Genomic DNA, 14,706 nt, shown 5'->3' with positions numbered 1-14,706 from the left:
AAAATCTCTAACTTGCATATACGGAGGCGCTGGCTGAATTCACAAAATCTTTACCAAATCATATCGGGACTGGGGCGAGGCGAAGCCGATATTTACCAAATCATATCGGGACTGGGGCGAGGCGAAGCCGAGCTTTACCAAATCATATCGGGACTGGGGCGAGACGAAGCCGAGCTTTACCAAATCAAATGGGGACTGGGCGAGGCGAAGCCGAGCTTTACCAAATACAAAATATGTTTCAAAGAAAGAGGCATTTATACATTGTATTTGTAGTTGTAGATTGAATTGGTAAACCAAATTACGCCCGGACACAAAATCTAGTATTTATTTATTTTTCATAGAGCAATCTGACATATGATATTTATTTATTTAGATAGGATACATAGAAGCCATATAGTTATGGCTTATGCATATTTATTTATTTTCCATAGAAAGCTTCTATGATTTATTTAGATATTAATTTGGCTTATATGACAGCAAGTTACACTTGGATTCATGCATAGATGTCATATATCCATAATTTATTCAGAAGCAGCTAGGTGATTGTTGATGTCTTCAATAGCCTGATAGCAGAAAGGAAGATAAGCAAAGGGAGTTGGGGAATCCTTGTTGATTTTCTCATACACAAAAGACCAAGTCACAATGCTTCCGTGTCCAGTTGGCTTTGGATTAACTTCAATTATTGAATCAAACTTCTTGTAATCCTTCATCAAATCTCCTCCGAATATACGGTGATGCAACGTCTATGTTTCATCGTTGTGTGTTGTTTTTTTGTTACGGATATAGTCTTACCCTCTGCATGCACGACTGGTGTGAAGTTGCAAAACATAAATCAAACAAATCAAATCATGCATAACTACATGGATTAAAATTGCAATATATAGTGTATTTATACATACCAAGGACATAGTTCCACTCCTTGATACAACCGGAGCGGCTTGCATCTCCTTCGATAACTTTGCCGTCAGTGAAAAGATGAGGAATTGCCTTTGGGACATCTTTTTGGTGCTTGAAAATAGTATAAAACTTATCAGCAGGGGAACTGACCTCCAATTCAATTACAAGTTTCCCAACTATACCAAAATCACCATTTTGAGCCATTGATGTTTGATGATTGTTGCCCTAATGTATGCACAAAAGAATATGGAAGTCGAACTATAGAAGAATAGAGAAACTGATGCTGAATCCATGTTGGTCGAACGAGTTTATATAGAAATAAGTTGATTAACTGTTCACTGTGGCATTATGAGTTGTACATGTCTAAATTTTCTTTTACGCGACTAGCCATGTGAAATCCAACGTACGACGGTATCGAAATATCACATCGTGGGGATTTTTTTTTCTCACTTTTCTTTTTGTTTATCATAAAGTCAGCGTCATAAACTCCAAGTACATGCCCAAATTGGCAATTTTCTCGAGGACCATCTATAGTAGGTACTAATACTGCCATATATAGCCCTATCCTATCCGTAAAAAACTCCATATCCGTCGGTCAAATGATACAGGAAGTTGTTGAATTTTAGTACCGTGGATACAAATGGCCGACAGACCGGAGACCGTCAAATTATCGCTAGTTAGACATTTTTAATTTTGTCAAAGAATCGCTAGTGAGATATGTTTAAATTTTGTCAAAGAATTTGCTACTTCCATTTACGTCCGTACAAACAACATCCAACCACCATTCTTGGATCCTTGTAATACACATGATTAACCATCCTGGTGTTCATATGGGCGGTTTCAAGAGTAAACCCATATTTCCAGTGAAAAGATATAATATATTGCTGGCTAGCTGTTTTCAAGATAGCCATGTAAATAGCTCTTACGTATTGCTCCCACACCGATCCATGGCATTTAGGTAGGATCCACCTGGTTGATACTCATTTTGAGAAGCTAGATAGTCTAGCAAGGTTGATACTGTTGGAGCAAATTACTCGTAGTTAGATGCAGAAGCTAAGAAGGAAGTACTTCAGAAACCTATTTCAGAAAAAATTAAAAAAATAAAGGACTTCACAAACCATACCCATCTCCGTTCAACTCTTGAAAGCCGAAAATTTTTAGTAGGTTTTGTTCAAATTAAATTAGGGTTTCAATGGTATTTGTTAGCTAGAATCGGAAATGGTTTGGATAACATTTTGATTTGATCAATGAAAGAATTAGATTTGGCGTGTGCATCTTCACCATGCTACCTACTTGTCGACCGCACTGAAACAATTTGAAAAACTGTTGTGAAAATTGACTACACTTTATGTACGTACTTCTAACTAACTGTCCCATTGATAAGGATGCAAAATGCTATGATCATTGATTAGCGATGCGATAATGCATGCAGCTAAACCATTTAAAAATGATCGTTAAAACAGTCGTGGCTGATGGAGAAAATTCATAAAGCAACGATACCAGACTGATCACCCTAGATATATCCTCAAGCATCTTACCACTGTGGAGTTGTAATGGGCTAAAGTGGATCTCAGCACTCTCTCACACGGGGTATTCCTTAAAAACCACGGCCAGTTTAACATTTCTCCTCGTAAAACTCATTGTGTCAAGAGTAATTAAAAGGTGAGTTAAATCTAATACACTCTAATCTTGAAAATAACATTAACAAGTATCATAAGTTATTCGTTCAAATCTTGTACACATGTTGGTTAATTCCAACTATTTGTAAGAAAACATATATCCTTAATTTGGTGTAAAAGTAAAAACAGAGATGCCTAAGTAATCGATTGCTGAGATTACTTAATCACTTAAGAGATGAACTTTCGATTGCTTATCAAACGTTGATCCATGAAAAGTAACAATTTTACCACCATTTATTCCTTCACGTTCAATCGATCCTGTCGAGTTCGGTATATATGACTAGATCGTTATTAACGTAAGATTGTTCAAAATTAAGCTGACGAAATCAATCCGTGACGGATCGTCTGTATATGTTTGCAAAAGAATGTAGAAAATTAGTCAGCAAAAGAATCCACATGGCAAAATAACAACATAAAATTGATTAAAAAGATCAAAACCAACAATTCCTATGTGAAATGGACAGTTAGATTTTGATACTGTTTAAATGGACAAAAATATAAAAATAGGCAGGATGTAAGCAGTTTCATCGTGCCCATTTTCAAATATTTTTTCTTATTTTTAATTTACATAGGATGTATCCAGTTTCATCCTTGTTATTTTTTAAATTTAAGCTAGGATGAATCCAGTTTCATTTTGCTATTTTTTTTTTGGTCATTTCACCCAAACTATTTTTTACTCGTCCATTTGAACCATGATTTAAAAATATTTGGACAAATGACCATTTTCCGAAATAACAATGCTCCTTGATATTTGAAATTTCTTTTGATCACGCAGCGCGAGATCAAAAATGAACGGAAAATGGGTCACTTGTTCAAATATTTTTAAAACATGGTTTAAATGGACGAGTGAAAATTAGTATGGGTGGAATGGACACCAAAAAATAGCAAGAATGAAACTGGATTCATCCTGGCTTAAATTTAAAAAAGAGCGAGGATGAAACTGGATGCATCCTGATGTAAATTAAAGATAAGAAAAAGTATCTCAAAATGGGTAAGATGAAACTGTTTACATCCTGGCTATTTTTTCATTCTTGTCCATTTAAACAGTATCAAATTTTACATATCTTTTTCACCCAGAAATTGTTGATTTTGGTCTTTTTAACCAATTTTGTGAAAAATGCACTCGTAGTTTATCCTTTTTGACAGTCTCAAAATTCAGATTCTTCAGAATGCTCTTCACTTGTCTCATAAACATCCTCGACTCTGTTTTCTTCTTCTCTTAAGTCTTCCTTTCTATTCTGGGGGAACTTCACTTGAATCCGCACTTGCAATCATATCTTAGACAATCACTGTAATAAAAGAAGGTGGTCTTTGACTCTTTGATCAAAGAGTCATTAGATGATCAGGATTCACCGCGGTCGAGATCGTCCTGATTTTGTTTGACTTGGACGGCCAGGAATGATAGGCTGGGTGGTCACGAGGAATGCCTTTTATAGCTAGGTTTTGGTCCCAAGAGTTTTACCATATAAAAATCAGCTCCCAATTATAGCTAGGATTCGTAAAAATTGTTTGAAATTTATAATTTTTCTGGGTTTAACAAATTTTAGGTTTTTTCACTTCTCTATCTAATCCATTAATGGTCGACCTAAGTGGTGTTGCATGGTTGACAGATCATGATACTACTGAAACCAATTAAAACCAGAGGCTCTTCTCCAATTCAGGGTCAGTTGGCGTTCTTTATAATTTGCTATTGATTTCTGTTTCTTTTTCTTTTTGCAGGTGATTATACATGGATAGTCAAAACTTGCGGTTCATCTCTAGATTGTCGGGTTTTATTTGTTATCCTGGATTAGGGTTGTTATTTACTTACCTTATCTTATAAAGATGAAGAACTAATTTTGATATTTCTCGTATCGGGTTGATATCTTGAAGCTAAAGAGTTCATGTGATTGAGTTTTTAAATTAAAGATATCTTGCTGCGATTCAAACATGACGGTAAGAATTTCTTTGAAAAATATCTTTTTGTATTTTGTTAACCAACAATCAGAAACAGCCTTTGAAAATTATTACACATGTCATTGAATTTATCATCCAAATTAGAGGAAAAACAGATTTTGAGGGACTCAACATGTGGAATACTGGATAATCAGGTATTGCAGTCTTATCCCATGTATCTAGCTTCCACGAATCTCACTTATGGGTTCTCTAATACCTTGCTCCATGAGTGGTGTCGTCCATGCGAAAGATATATCTCTGCAGAACAAAGTGCACAGAATCGACATCAGATGAACCATCATCAGTGTATAATTTTGCATCAAGTTTTCTCTTTGTTGGTATTTTTATTGGTATATTAAACTTCTCAATGTATGTTTTCCGCAATGCAGTACATACTTTTTTTACAGTAAATATAAAACAAAAGGAAATTAAACTTCTCAATTTACTATTGATTTTGTTAATCGAAAGTTTCATAAGTCGATTTTCTAATTTTCTTACTCCAGCAGTTCTGATAGCAACAGGTACAACTGTCAAATCTAGGAGCATCAAGGTGGGTAGTTGTTTCGAATATTTACGGACAACATTGTATCAGGTATAATATCTCTACTATTAATTCTGCATCAGGGGTCTTTATCAGTCTAGATGCACTAGAGGTCTATGATCTGAGAAAAGAGCAAGTAGACGTATTCCATATATTGGTAGATAGGCGTTATTGTTTGTGAAATGAAAACATTCATATATCTAAGTGGTGTCCAGTTTTTGGGCAGGCTTAAGTTCGAAAACAGTGAAATTGAAGTGGTTAATATGGGACAGCAGGTTGATCCTAATGAGAAAAGGATGACTATTTTGCAAGCACAGATTCTTTCATGGAAGATTTAAGGAGGTAAAAGTTAACGTACCTAATTTAAGGAGGTAAAAGTGATCGTACCTAATGAACTACACATTTTTTTTGGAATATTGTGTGAATTAATTATTGTTATTGTCATGTCTAATAGCGTACTTTGTCAACTCTGTTATTGTCATTTTTTGAATATACAGGCATGGTTGATGCATTCTCTAAAACAGTTCGGAACGAGGGACTTGGAGTATTATATTAAGTTTGGTACTTGACTAACAAGAAAATTTGATTTGAGATGCAACTGCGCTGCTTATTGAAAATGTAAGCAGTTCTATATTAGTCATCTCTGATGGTCTTCCAGTAACAATAATTGTATCCTCCGGTTGCATCCTCCACGTTATCCTCCGGTCGCACCCTCCACGTTATCTCGAAGATTTGGTCTCCAACTCATTGCATGTAATTTCTAGAAAAGACCTATACATTTCGGCACCATTAACTTATCTGGGTTTTTTTTTAGTTTCTTTCATTCTCGCATTCTTGGTTGACGGTAGGTGTGGTGTTTTTCTGGGAACTTGCCTTGCGGATGGGGTAGACATGCAGACTGTCAAATTCCTAGATATGTCTGGAAACTTTCCTCACAAATGGGATATATATGCTTAGTTCAGTTTGTCAGGGGTAAATCAGAAGGACTGTTAGAAAAGTTATTTTTCTAAGCCATTTTATTAACCGTTTGTGTTTTTATCCCCAATATTACAGGAAAGGTGTCACATTTAAGACAATTTGCTAGATTTATAGACCTCAAATTTTCTATGTCATGCGCTTTCAAATATTTGTAAATTGCATTGAATTAGAATGATTTGCATGCTCATTGTCCTCTAATTCACCCATTTGTAGTGGATAATGGCTCAGTTTTGGAAATCGCATCTAAAGCCACACAACATCAGTTCAATGCACGAGAGAGTGCTAGGAGCTTCACATCCATATGCCTCTTTAACTGACCACTATGATCCAGGTGAAGATTATTTTTTTACACTGAAGATTTTAGAGAATTTAACTCACTAATCATGTTCTCTCTTTATCTGCTTCAAAAGTTACTCTTTTTAACAAAAGTGATAGATATAAAAGCCCTATTATTGGGATTGTAATTAGTATATAGTATTGAACTTTACTGCATATTTGAGAAATTTTCATTGTTAAGTATTGTTAATTTGATTGTACTTTAATTTGTATAGGATGCAATAGAGATGATTGCTTGCAGTTCACCAATCTTGATCCCAGTTTACTAGAGGTAATTGATTTCCCCTTTGTATTGTGTTAGTTTGAAGCTCAAGTTCACTGTAGAATGTTTTGAGTTTTGATGTAATAGTGATAGGTAAATCGTATATGGAAGAATGGAAAAAACAATTTTGATGATATTATGATAACAATGACTTACTTTAAAAAAGAATAGATCGCTTAAACAAGAAAATGTTTATCTATTATTCGGATTACTATAAGGGGGCTACATTTCTAGATTGGTTGGTCTAAAATAAATTTCTACACTTTTAATTACCAGCTGGCTTCTATTGTCGGCTTTGTGTCCTCGATGAAATAAAAATCCAGCTAGTAGAATAGCGTGAGCAGAAAATTCCAGAAGTCGCTGCGTTGTGATCTTTGCAGCAAGCAATATAAGTTTGCAATAGAATTTGAAGTTCACGTGAGCTTAGATGACCACAATCACAGAAAGGTAAATAACTTCCCTTAATGTCTTTTTCAGTTTACTTTCCATGCTAGAATATTAGTTTTTATCACTAAACTGTACTTTTCGATTGTGCATATATGTATCTATTTGGCTTAAACGGATACTTCACTTTATATATTTATAGTATGCTTGCACCAGTTCGAAGAAATTAAAAATAGCCCCGTCCATCAGAGTTGAAGTACAGGTTTTGAGAACTAAATATATGGACATGAATAGAAATGACAGTAGAGATTGGCTCAGAGGAGAATAGGAAGAAATGACTTGCTATATTGGTAATTGAAAATGTGGACTATACTTCCATTAATTACATTATATTGAACCATGTCTTTACTAGCTATTTGACTCGGTTGCTTTACTAATGAAGTAGACATCTACTATCCGTGGACAACTTCATGCTCACTGCATGCCAATTGCTCAATTGATTTAAGTTATATTATTAACAATAGTCAACAAAAAACTTGCTAAGATTTCTTGAGAAGATCCCAAACACGCAAGGAAATGGTGTATTCCCTTAGTTATAGTCCTACTTTATGTTTTAATTTTTTATAACTGAAAATGTTCTTCTAGATGATTCAAAGAAAGCTACGTTATGAATGTTTTCTTACAAGTGATTCCCTACAATACAACACGGCAGTACTGTGCAAGGTTTTGGTCAAATATGAGATACTATCAAATTACTTGGTCTTTCTATTCATTATCAAGTCAAACTTTTAAAGTGACCGCTAAAATCTTGACTACTACCACATGATTACCGAACGACTAAAATTTTGTGCAAGGATACTCATTGGATAACCAAATTAAAATAATGATTAGTATTAGGGGGTAATCGATTATCAGTTATTAATTAACGGGTGCAAGATCGAGATGATCTTAGTTAGTTAGCCTTTCCACCTGATTTTGGAAATTGGAATGTTCGAGGTACTAGTTTGATGATTTTTGGTAATATCACAAATTTTATCATGATTTTTCGATATCTCATATCTAACTCCTTTAAAATCCTAAGCTCCTTAGACTCCACGTTGAACGGTGACCGCCACCCTCTCACAGAATTGCTCATTTTCACTTTTCCTCAAAGGAGAGAAAAACAAGGCTTTTTCTTCACAAAATAAAGAAATTTTTATATTTATCACACACAAAAATGAAAAACGAAAACAAAAAAAAATTCTTAGAAGAAACCCTAGGAACAAACCTAGGTTTTCTTCCCTACGAAAAAAATCATCATTAACGATGATACAGAAATTCGCTCTCTTTATTCTCCTCCCGATTTTTCCCTGAACGAGAAGAGTAACTGAAATGGAAGTTAGGGTATGAAAGAATCAAGCCGAACAAAACATAGGTTAGGGTTTCGCTGCTTTATTTTGATTTTTGAAACTCTAATCTCTTGATTTATGATCATACGGGCTTGGTTAGGGGTTACTGTGTTTGGTTAGGGTTTATTTGAGTTTAATGAACTGTTGCGGCACCAAAACTTCCTTCTCTCCTTTCCTGATCAAAGAGACGTCCTAGGTTTAGGCAGAGAAAATATTAATTATGTGGGTTTTTCGTTTATAAATATATTTCGGTTTCTTTCTTAAGCTATTGGTTCTCTGAAAATTTAATCCCTAGAAAATTTTCTTCATGATTTTGTGTTGATTGCTTTGCATTCTTGATTTTTCGGTTGATGCTCGACTCTCTCGAAACTATTGCACTCGAGGTTTATCATGCAGGTGTGAACCTTAATAATGGAGGTTAATAATTGATATTCTGATGATTGTTTATTTTGTTCAATGTATCAATAACCCAAATCAACTGTGATAAACCCTTATTTATGTTGGTTTCAGGTAACCAATCAATGCAGCCAATTTATAACCTTGCATAGCTTGGTCGGATTGCAGCCAATTTGTATTGGTGATGTTTCTTTCTTGATATTGTGTAAATTGGTGGGAGTGTTCTTTTCTTTTTATTAGTTAGGACTCGGGAGTGAAGGGAATTGAGGTGGATTTGAGTAATCAATTTGTTGTAGTGTAGTAGTTCTTTGTTCATTAAACATGGGTTTATTTGATTTTTGACATGACATACAATTATGGTCTTTTATGTTGTTTGTAGTATTACTTTGGTTTCATATTTGTATTAAACTCTACCTTTTTTTGATTTTGTACAGAGAATACTTTCTTGAATTAGTGGCGCATGTTTCTTAATTTTCTGATCATTTTTTTTTTTTGGCTTTGCAGGTTAGGTTCCAGGATTCTTCATAATCGCCTCAGTGTGCTTAGAAAAAATCTGCAGTTTTAAGGGTGCAATGGAGATTGCAATAATGGTAATCTTTGACTTTTTCCTAATTTTTTAAGTTGGCGTATTTCATTGTTGCAATTCAAGCTAAGTGATTTGTGGTGTGTATATTAGTTGGAATGCATTTACTGTTATGTTGTTGTTTTGGATGTTAGTTATAATACTTATAACTATGCATCATAGTTGAATTTTTGTATTCAGTAAAAAGTTCCCACTTTTATGTATTTGATGCGCTAACTTTTTTGATGTATTTGTTTGAGTTAATCCAGAATAGATGAAATAGAAATAGAATTTCTAAGAGTTTGTTAAGTTGATTGGAACAGTTGAGGACTGCTAAGAATTTGTTGAATATTTTTACTTTGAATTTGGTCGGAGTAATTAAGGCCTAAATGCCCGGTTCACAACCTCCAGAGTTATGCATATGGTTTATAGGCTACCTTAATGGATTACTTATATATTTAAATCCCGAGACCCTTAAAAGAGTATAGGTATTGGTTACATGAGAGCACACTGGACCAGGATTTTATTGAATACTGATTATGATTAAGATTGCTTTTTAGGTTACATGAGAGCACTGGAAACTAAATAAAAAATAATATTAGAAAATTCCAAGGAGTTCAGTACACCTGACTGTGGTAATGATGATTGTCCTTTGATTTAAGGCCTAAATGCCCGGTTCACAACCTCCAGAGTTATGCATATGCTTTATAGGCTACCTTAATGGATTACTTATATATTTAAATCCCGAGACCATTGAAAGAGAATAGGTATTGGTTACATGAGAGCACACTGGACCAGGATTTTATTGAATACTAATTACGACTAAGATTGCTTTTTAGGTTACATGAGAGCACTGGAAACTAAATTGAAAATAATATTAGAAAATTCCAAGGATTTCAGTACACCTGACTGTGGTAATGATGATTGTCCTTTGATTTTGTTTCACCACTGTCTCAATAGTAAGCATCAAATAGAAAACTAAATAAAATAGCTTGAATTTACAAACCTGGAATGTTTTGTTCATGGTGTTAAGAATCTTCTTTTGTATAATGTGTAGGATGCAAAAGCTTGAGAAGGAGTTCGATATTGGATACCTATAAGCTTTTTTGAGGAGGCAAAAAAAAAAGGAGCACCTCAAATGTCTATGGTAAGCCGACACTATTTTTATTTTTTGGTTCTATGGAGTAATCATGTGCATAATTTTATAAATATAGGATAATTAGTTAATACTGTAAGCTATTGTAATTAGGATAATTTTACTCATATTGTAACTATCCTTTTTTTATTATAGGATAATTAGTTAATACTGTAAGCTTGTTTAAAGCCCATTCAAGTTCAAGAGAGCTAGACAAAAACCTTTCGGAACGACTTCTAAAGTTATGTGTTGTAGATAATAATTGAAATAACTCAGATCAATGTCACCTGTTCAAGTTCCTAACATACTAATCATCCGTAAGTGGTGTAATCCATTTATTTCTTTATCAGTGGTTTTTAGTTAGCATGGTTTCTAAAGTCAATTGAACATTAATGTGAAACATTTTGTATATATGTGCTGCTCTTGCAGATTTGAATACTATTGTAGGGCAAGCTAAGGTGATAATGCTAACCCATTAAGAAAAGAAGAAGGTGATAATGCTAACCATTTATTTAATGGGTTTGTTTTATTTTTTAAAATTGGCTCATGATACTGTTTTTTTTTTTAATTTGATATGTGAGAATCATTATATTGTCTTTCAACGTGCAACTTGGTAGTGAAATTGAACTGGAAGATATATCAGGAACGAAGAATGAAACATCAGCAATTGGAAGAAAACAAATAGTGAAGAACAAACCAATGCATATAGTTTAATTTAGCTTACTGAGAAGTTGTAGGTATATTCATTGTAATAATATTAGAAAATTGTGGGGCGAATTGAGTTAGACTATAAAAATGAAATAAACAATTACAAATCCCATGTAGTTGATAAAATTGGATCAATAAAATTTCTATATAATTTTGTTAAGTCGTTCTGTTTCGATTTAAAAAATGACATACATTTTGGATGTTAGTTCATTATATCAGTGTATATTTTTTTACTGGATAAAGAAATCAACTAATCGAATGTTTTGAATTGCCTGTAATTTCAAACAACTATACCAAAGACTTACTTTATGAGCCTATACAGGTGGAATTCTTGCTTGGTGAAAGGATTGTTGTGAATGGTATTTAACTCTTAATTTCACCTCATTGATTTTTCTCCAATACTAAAGGTTTTTTTTTTTTTACTTTTCTAGCTTATTGCTAGTATCCAAGTTCTTGGACCAGCTGGTAAAAAGAGTAGGGTTAAATGTAAGATTATGAGTTCGATGGGGACTGAAGGTCTGAGCTGGTGAGTTATATAATGCATTTACATTTCTGCTTGCTTCTGAATATAATCCAATAGAACTATTGACGTACAAATGAGTATACTTGAATATTTTTTTTCACAGTAGAGTTCAGTTCATAGCTTAGATGACCATCTGCAAAAGCTAATTGCATGTGCGATCTTGCAGGATGAAGGAACTTGGCTGATCGGTCTTCATCTAGCTCCCAAATTTTGAGAGTGGATACTCTAAAGCATGAGAAGAAATTGACTAGTTTATGGAGAAGCCTTCTTGGTCAACATGTCAGTTTTCATCTCTTACCTCAGTTTTCTACGCGTTGATATCGTTATGGTGCATATGATTATTTGTACTTTAGGTTTCTCTAGGAGTGATCAATTTTGATGTGGTAATGGTGCACACAGTTATGTACTTCAGGTTTGTCTCAGCGTAGTCAAATTTGATGTCTGATCTCTTTTATGAGGTATATAGAAGAGATGGGGAAAATAATTAACAGAAAATTGTCTTAATTTATCCATTGAGTTATTTCTTCCATGATGTGATCAGAAGAAAAAAGTAAAATTGTATAATTATGTAGATTGACACTTCAATTATAATAATACATATTTGTTTCTTTTCGACAGATCATATATTGGGATTAATAGTTGTCGATTGTAATGATTTTTTGAATTGCGATGATACCATATCTTAGTAACTTAGTAGGCAATGATGAACACGTAAGTGCGACGCATTTTCACCCATAATTACATGAGCTAGGACTCATTTTATCACTAATAATATTGTTTTAAGTCTTTTCAAGGAAATAAGCTCTTATGGAAAAGTTGCTCGAAAAGTGGTTTTTGGACCCCAGAGGACACTTGTTATTCGAACTCACAATTTTGGATAAGGGGTAACCTATTACTATGGGGAACTCAACTGGCTAAGGGGCTACCTGATTTGTTATATACACCCTACCGCTATGGGCAACCTTCAAATTGTTACGGGGCACCCTTCTTCATCACCAAGAACACAAGGTTTTGGCGGGAAAAATGAATCTGTTTCTGCGAATATTTTTGGGATTGATTTGAGGAGATATTTTGGGGATTTACTCTCGGATATGGATAGATACCATCCTTCTTTCGAGTAAACAGGGGTGGTAATTGCATTTGAATCGAGAAAGGAAGGAAATTATCACCGGTTAGAAGAAATTGAGGATGAAGATATTTCATAGATTCTGTTGAGTGATTGTGGAAGATTTTGTTGCAGATTTTTGGTAAGATTTTGTGTGATTTATTCGTGCAAATGGATTTGGATGAAGTTATAGCGGCATGACAGGATTGGTAAGGTGCATAATTCCGAAGAAGGAAAGATATATACACGATTTTTATAAAAGAGGGAAGAAATATCTTCGGGTTTATGGTTGGGTTTCTGGTGAGTTTAATACATAAGTTAAGTGCAGTTAAGAGAGAATATTCTCCTAGGATTCATATATTTATCATATCAACAGAGTTTGGGAAGTTTTCAAGACAGTTAACGCATGAAGATAAAGAAATAATTTTCATGTAATGGCAGTGAGAATAATGGATTAAAGAGAAAATATTCTGCATTAAACTGGGGATATTTGGATGTTGTGGAGTATAAAAAGGTAGTTGGTAAACAGAGAAAGGATATCGAGAGTCCGGGGAAGAAAATAGAGAGACATCATTGCAGATTCATTGTATTATTAGTTTTCTTTAATAAAAACACCATTTGAGCTATAAATTATATGTTTGAGTGTGTATTTATCATGAGAAGCTAAACCCCAACACTGGGTCGACGGAGGAAGACGAATTTCATACATGGGTAAAATTATTTAATTCTTTATAAGACTTTTGCATTAATTTTAATTGAAATATGATTTGAAAAAATTAGTTATCATTTTATTAGATGGGTCATGCTTGCTTAGATGTTTGATGTCCCATGCTTACGATTTATAACTAATGTTTGGAGAATCTACCTTGGCAAAAATAAGAGTCAATATTGTTTTATTTATTGAGCGATAATTATTTGAGAATGAATAATTGAACCTCTTGATATGAGTTTGGCCGAATCCTAGACCCAGTAACTCTCTATTTTATTCCTTTAAAATTGATCTTAACAAGTCTTAGAGTTCGAATCCCTATTTACCACAATTATAACGACAATCAAAAAAAATCTTAATCATTTTGGCGCCGCCGACGCGGATTTGTTTTTTGATTATTTTTCAGTTTTTTTTTTTTAGTTTTTATAGTATTTTCTTTAGATTTTATTTTTCCTTCTAATGCGTTTCTTTTTGTATTTCTTTTCAGGGACTTTTTGAGGATGATGCCTTCTTCTGAGGAGACGTCACCTACGGTGACGCTGGCGAAGTATAAGCGTAGAAAGTCAAATTATCAGGAAACCTCATCTGAGATGACGCTTGCTGAATATAAGCGTAGGCAACGGTATGGAGTTTTTGATCCACATGTGGTAAGTGAAGAATCCTCTCTAGAGATATATGAGAAGTATTATAAACACACACCACTTAGCTTGGAACTAAGATTGAGAATTCTGGAATGCCAAAAATTATTTAATGATGATGATGACTGTAGTGACTCTCTGATCGAGACAGAATTTTTAGATGAACCTGTGAATGATTGTGTAGATGATTTGTCTAATTTATTAGAAGAATCTATCTCGCAAGATCTTTCACCCAACTTAGAGGTTGTTTCTACTCCCCTAGACTTCCAAAAGTTACCTAATTTAGGGTTAGAATTATGTGCTTCAAAAATTTGGATTACTTTGCATCTAAATACCCATAGGACTTGCCTATTCCTGATACAGTGCATGAGCCGATTGATAATTCCCCAGTCTCAATAGAATCCCCATATTTTGTTCTTTACGCACTTCCTTGTGCAGTAAAAACTTGGTTTAGGGGTAAATCTTGGATTTTGATAGTTTCAGCGTCTCCGCGTGACATAAGTGTGAAGCTGTCGTTTGTAAATATTGTA

At 34.0% G+C, this 14,706-nt stretch overlaps 1 protein-coding gene across 1 annotated transcript; it reads right to left on the bottom strand.

Annotated features, from left to right (window-relative positions):
• Nucleotides 1-271: 271 nt before the first annotated feature.
• On the bottom strand, nucleotides 272-1,163 carry LOC113342522 (major latex protein 15-like). Its single transcript, XM_026587042.1, has 2 exons — nucleotides 900-1,163; nucleotides 272-807 (listed from the first exon to the last, which is right to left on the bottom strand). The coding sequence occupies exons 1-2, from the start codon at nucleotides 1,099-1,101 to the stop codon at nucleotides 710-712; spliced, it is 300 nt and encodes a 99-aa protein (XP_026442827.1). The 5' UTR covers nucleotides 1,102-1,163; the 3' UTR covers nucleotides 272-709.
• Between the last annotated feature and the right edge of the window lie 13,543 nt (nucleotides 1,164-14,706).

Source organism: Papaver somniferum, unplaced genomic scaffold (assembly GCF_003573695.1).
Source record: "Papaver somniferum cultivar HN1 unplaced genomic scaffold, ASM357369v1 unplaced-scaffold_43, whole genome shotgun sequence".
NCBI lineage: Eukaryota > Viridiplantae > Streptophyta > Magnoliopsida > Ranunculales > Papaveraceae > Papaver > Papaver somniferum.
The sequence above is the reverse complement of the archived record's forward strand: the minus strand, read 5'-3'. Positions and strand labels throughout refer to the sequence as shown.

Coding starts and splice junctions, on each gene's coding strand:
- LOC113342522 (XM_026587042.1), bottom strand. CDS start 1,101: ATGGCTCAAAATGGTGATTTTGGTATAGTTGGGAAACTTGTAATTGAA. Junction 808..899: donor GGAGTGGAACTATGTCCTTG/GTATGTATAAAT, acceptor ACTTCACACCAG/TCGTGCATGCAGAGGGTAAG.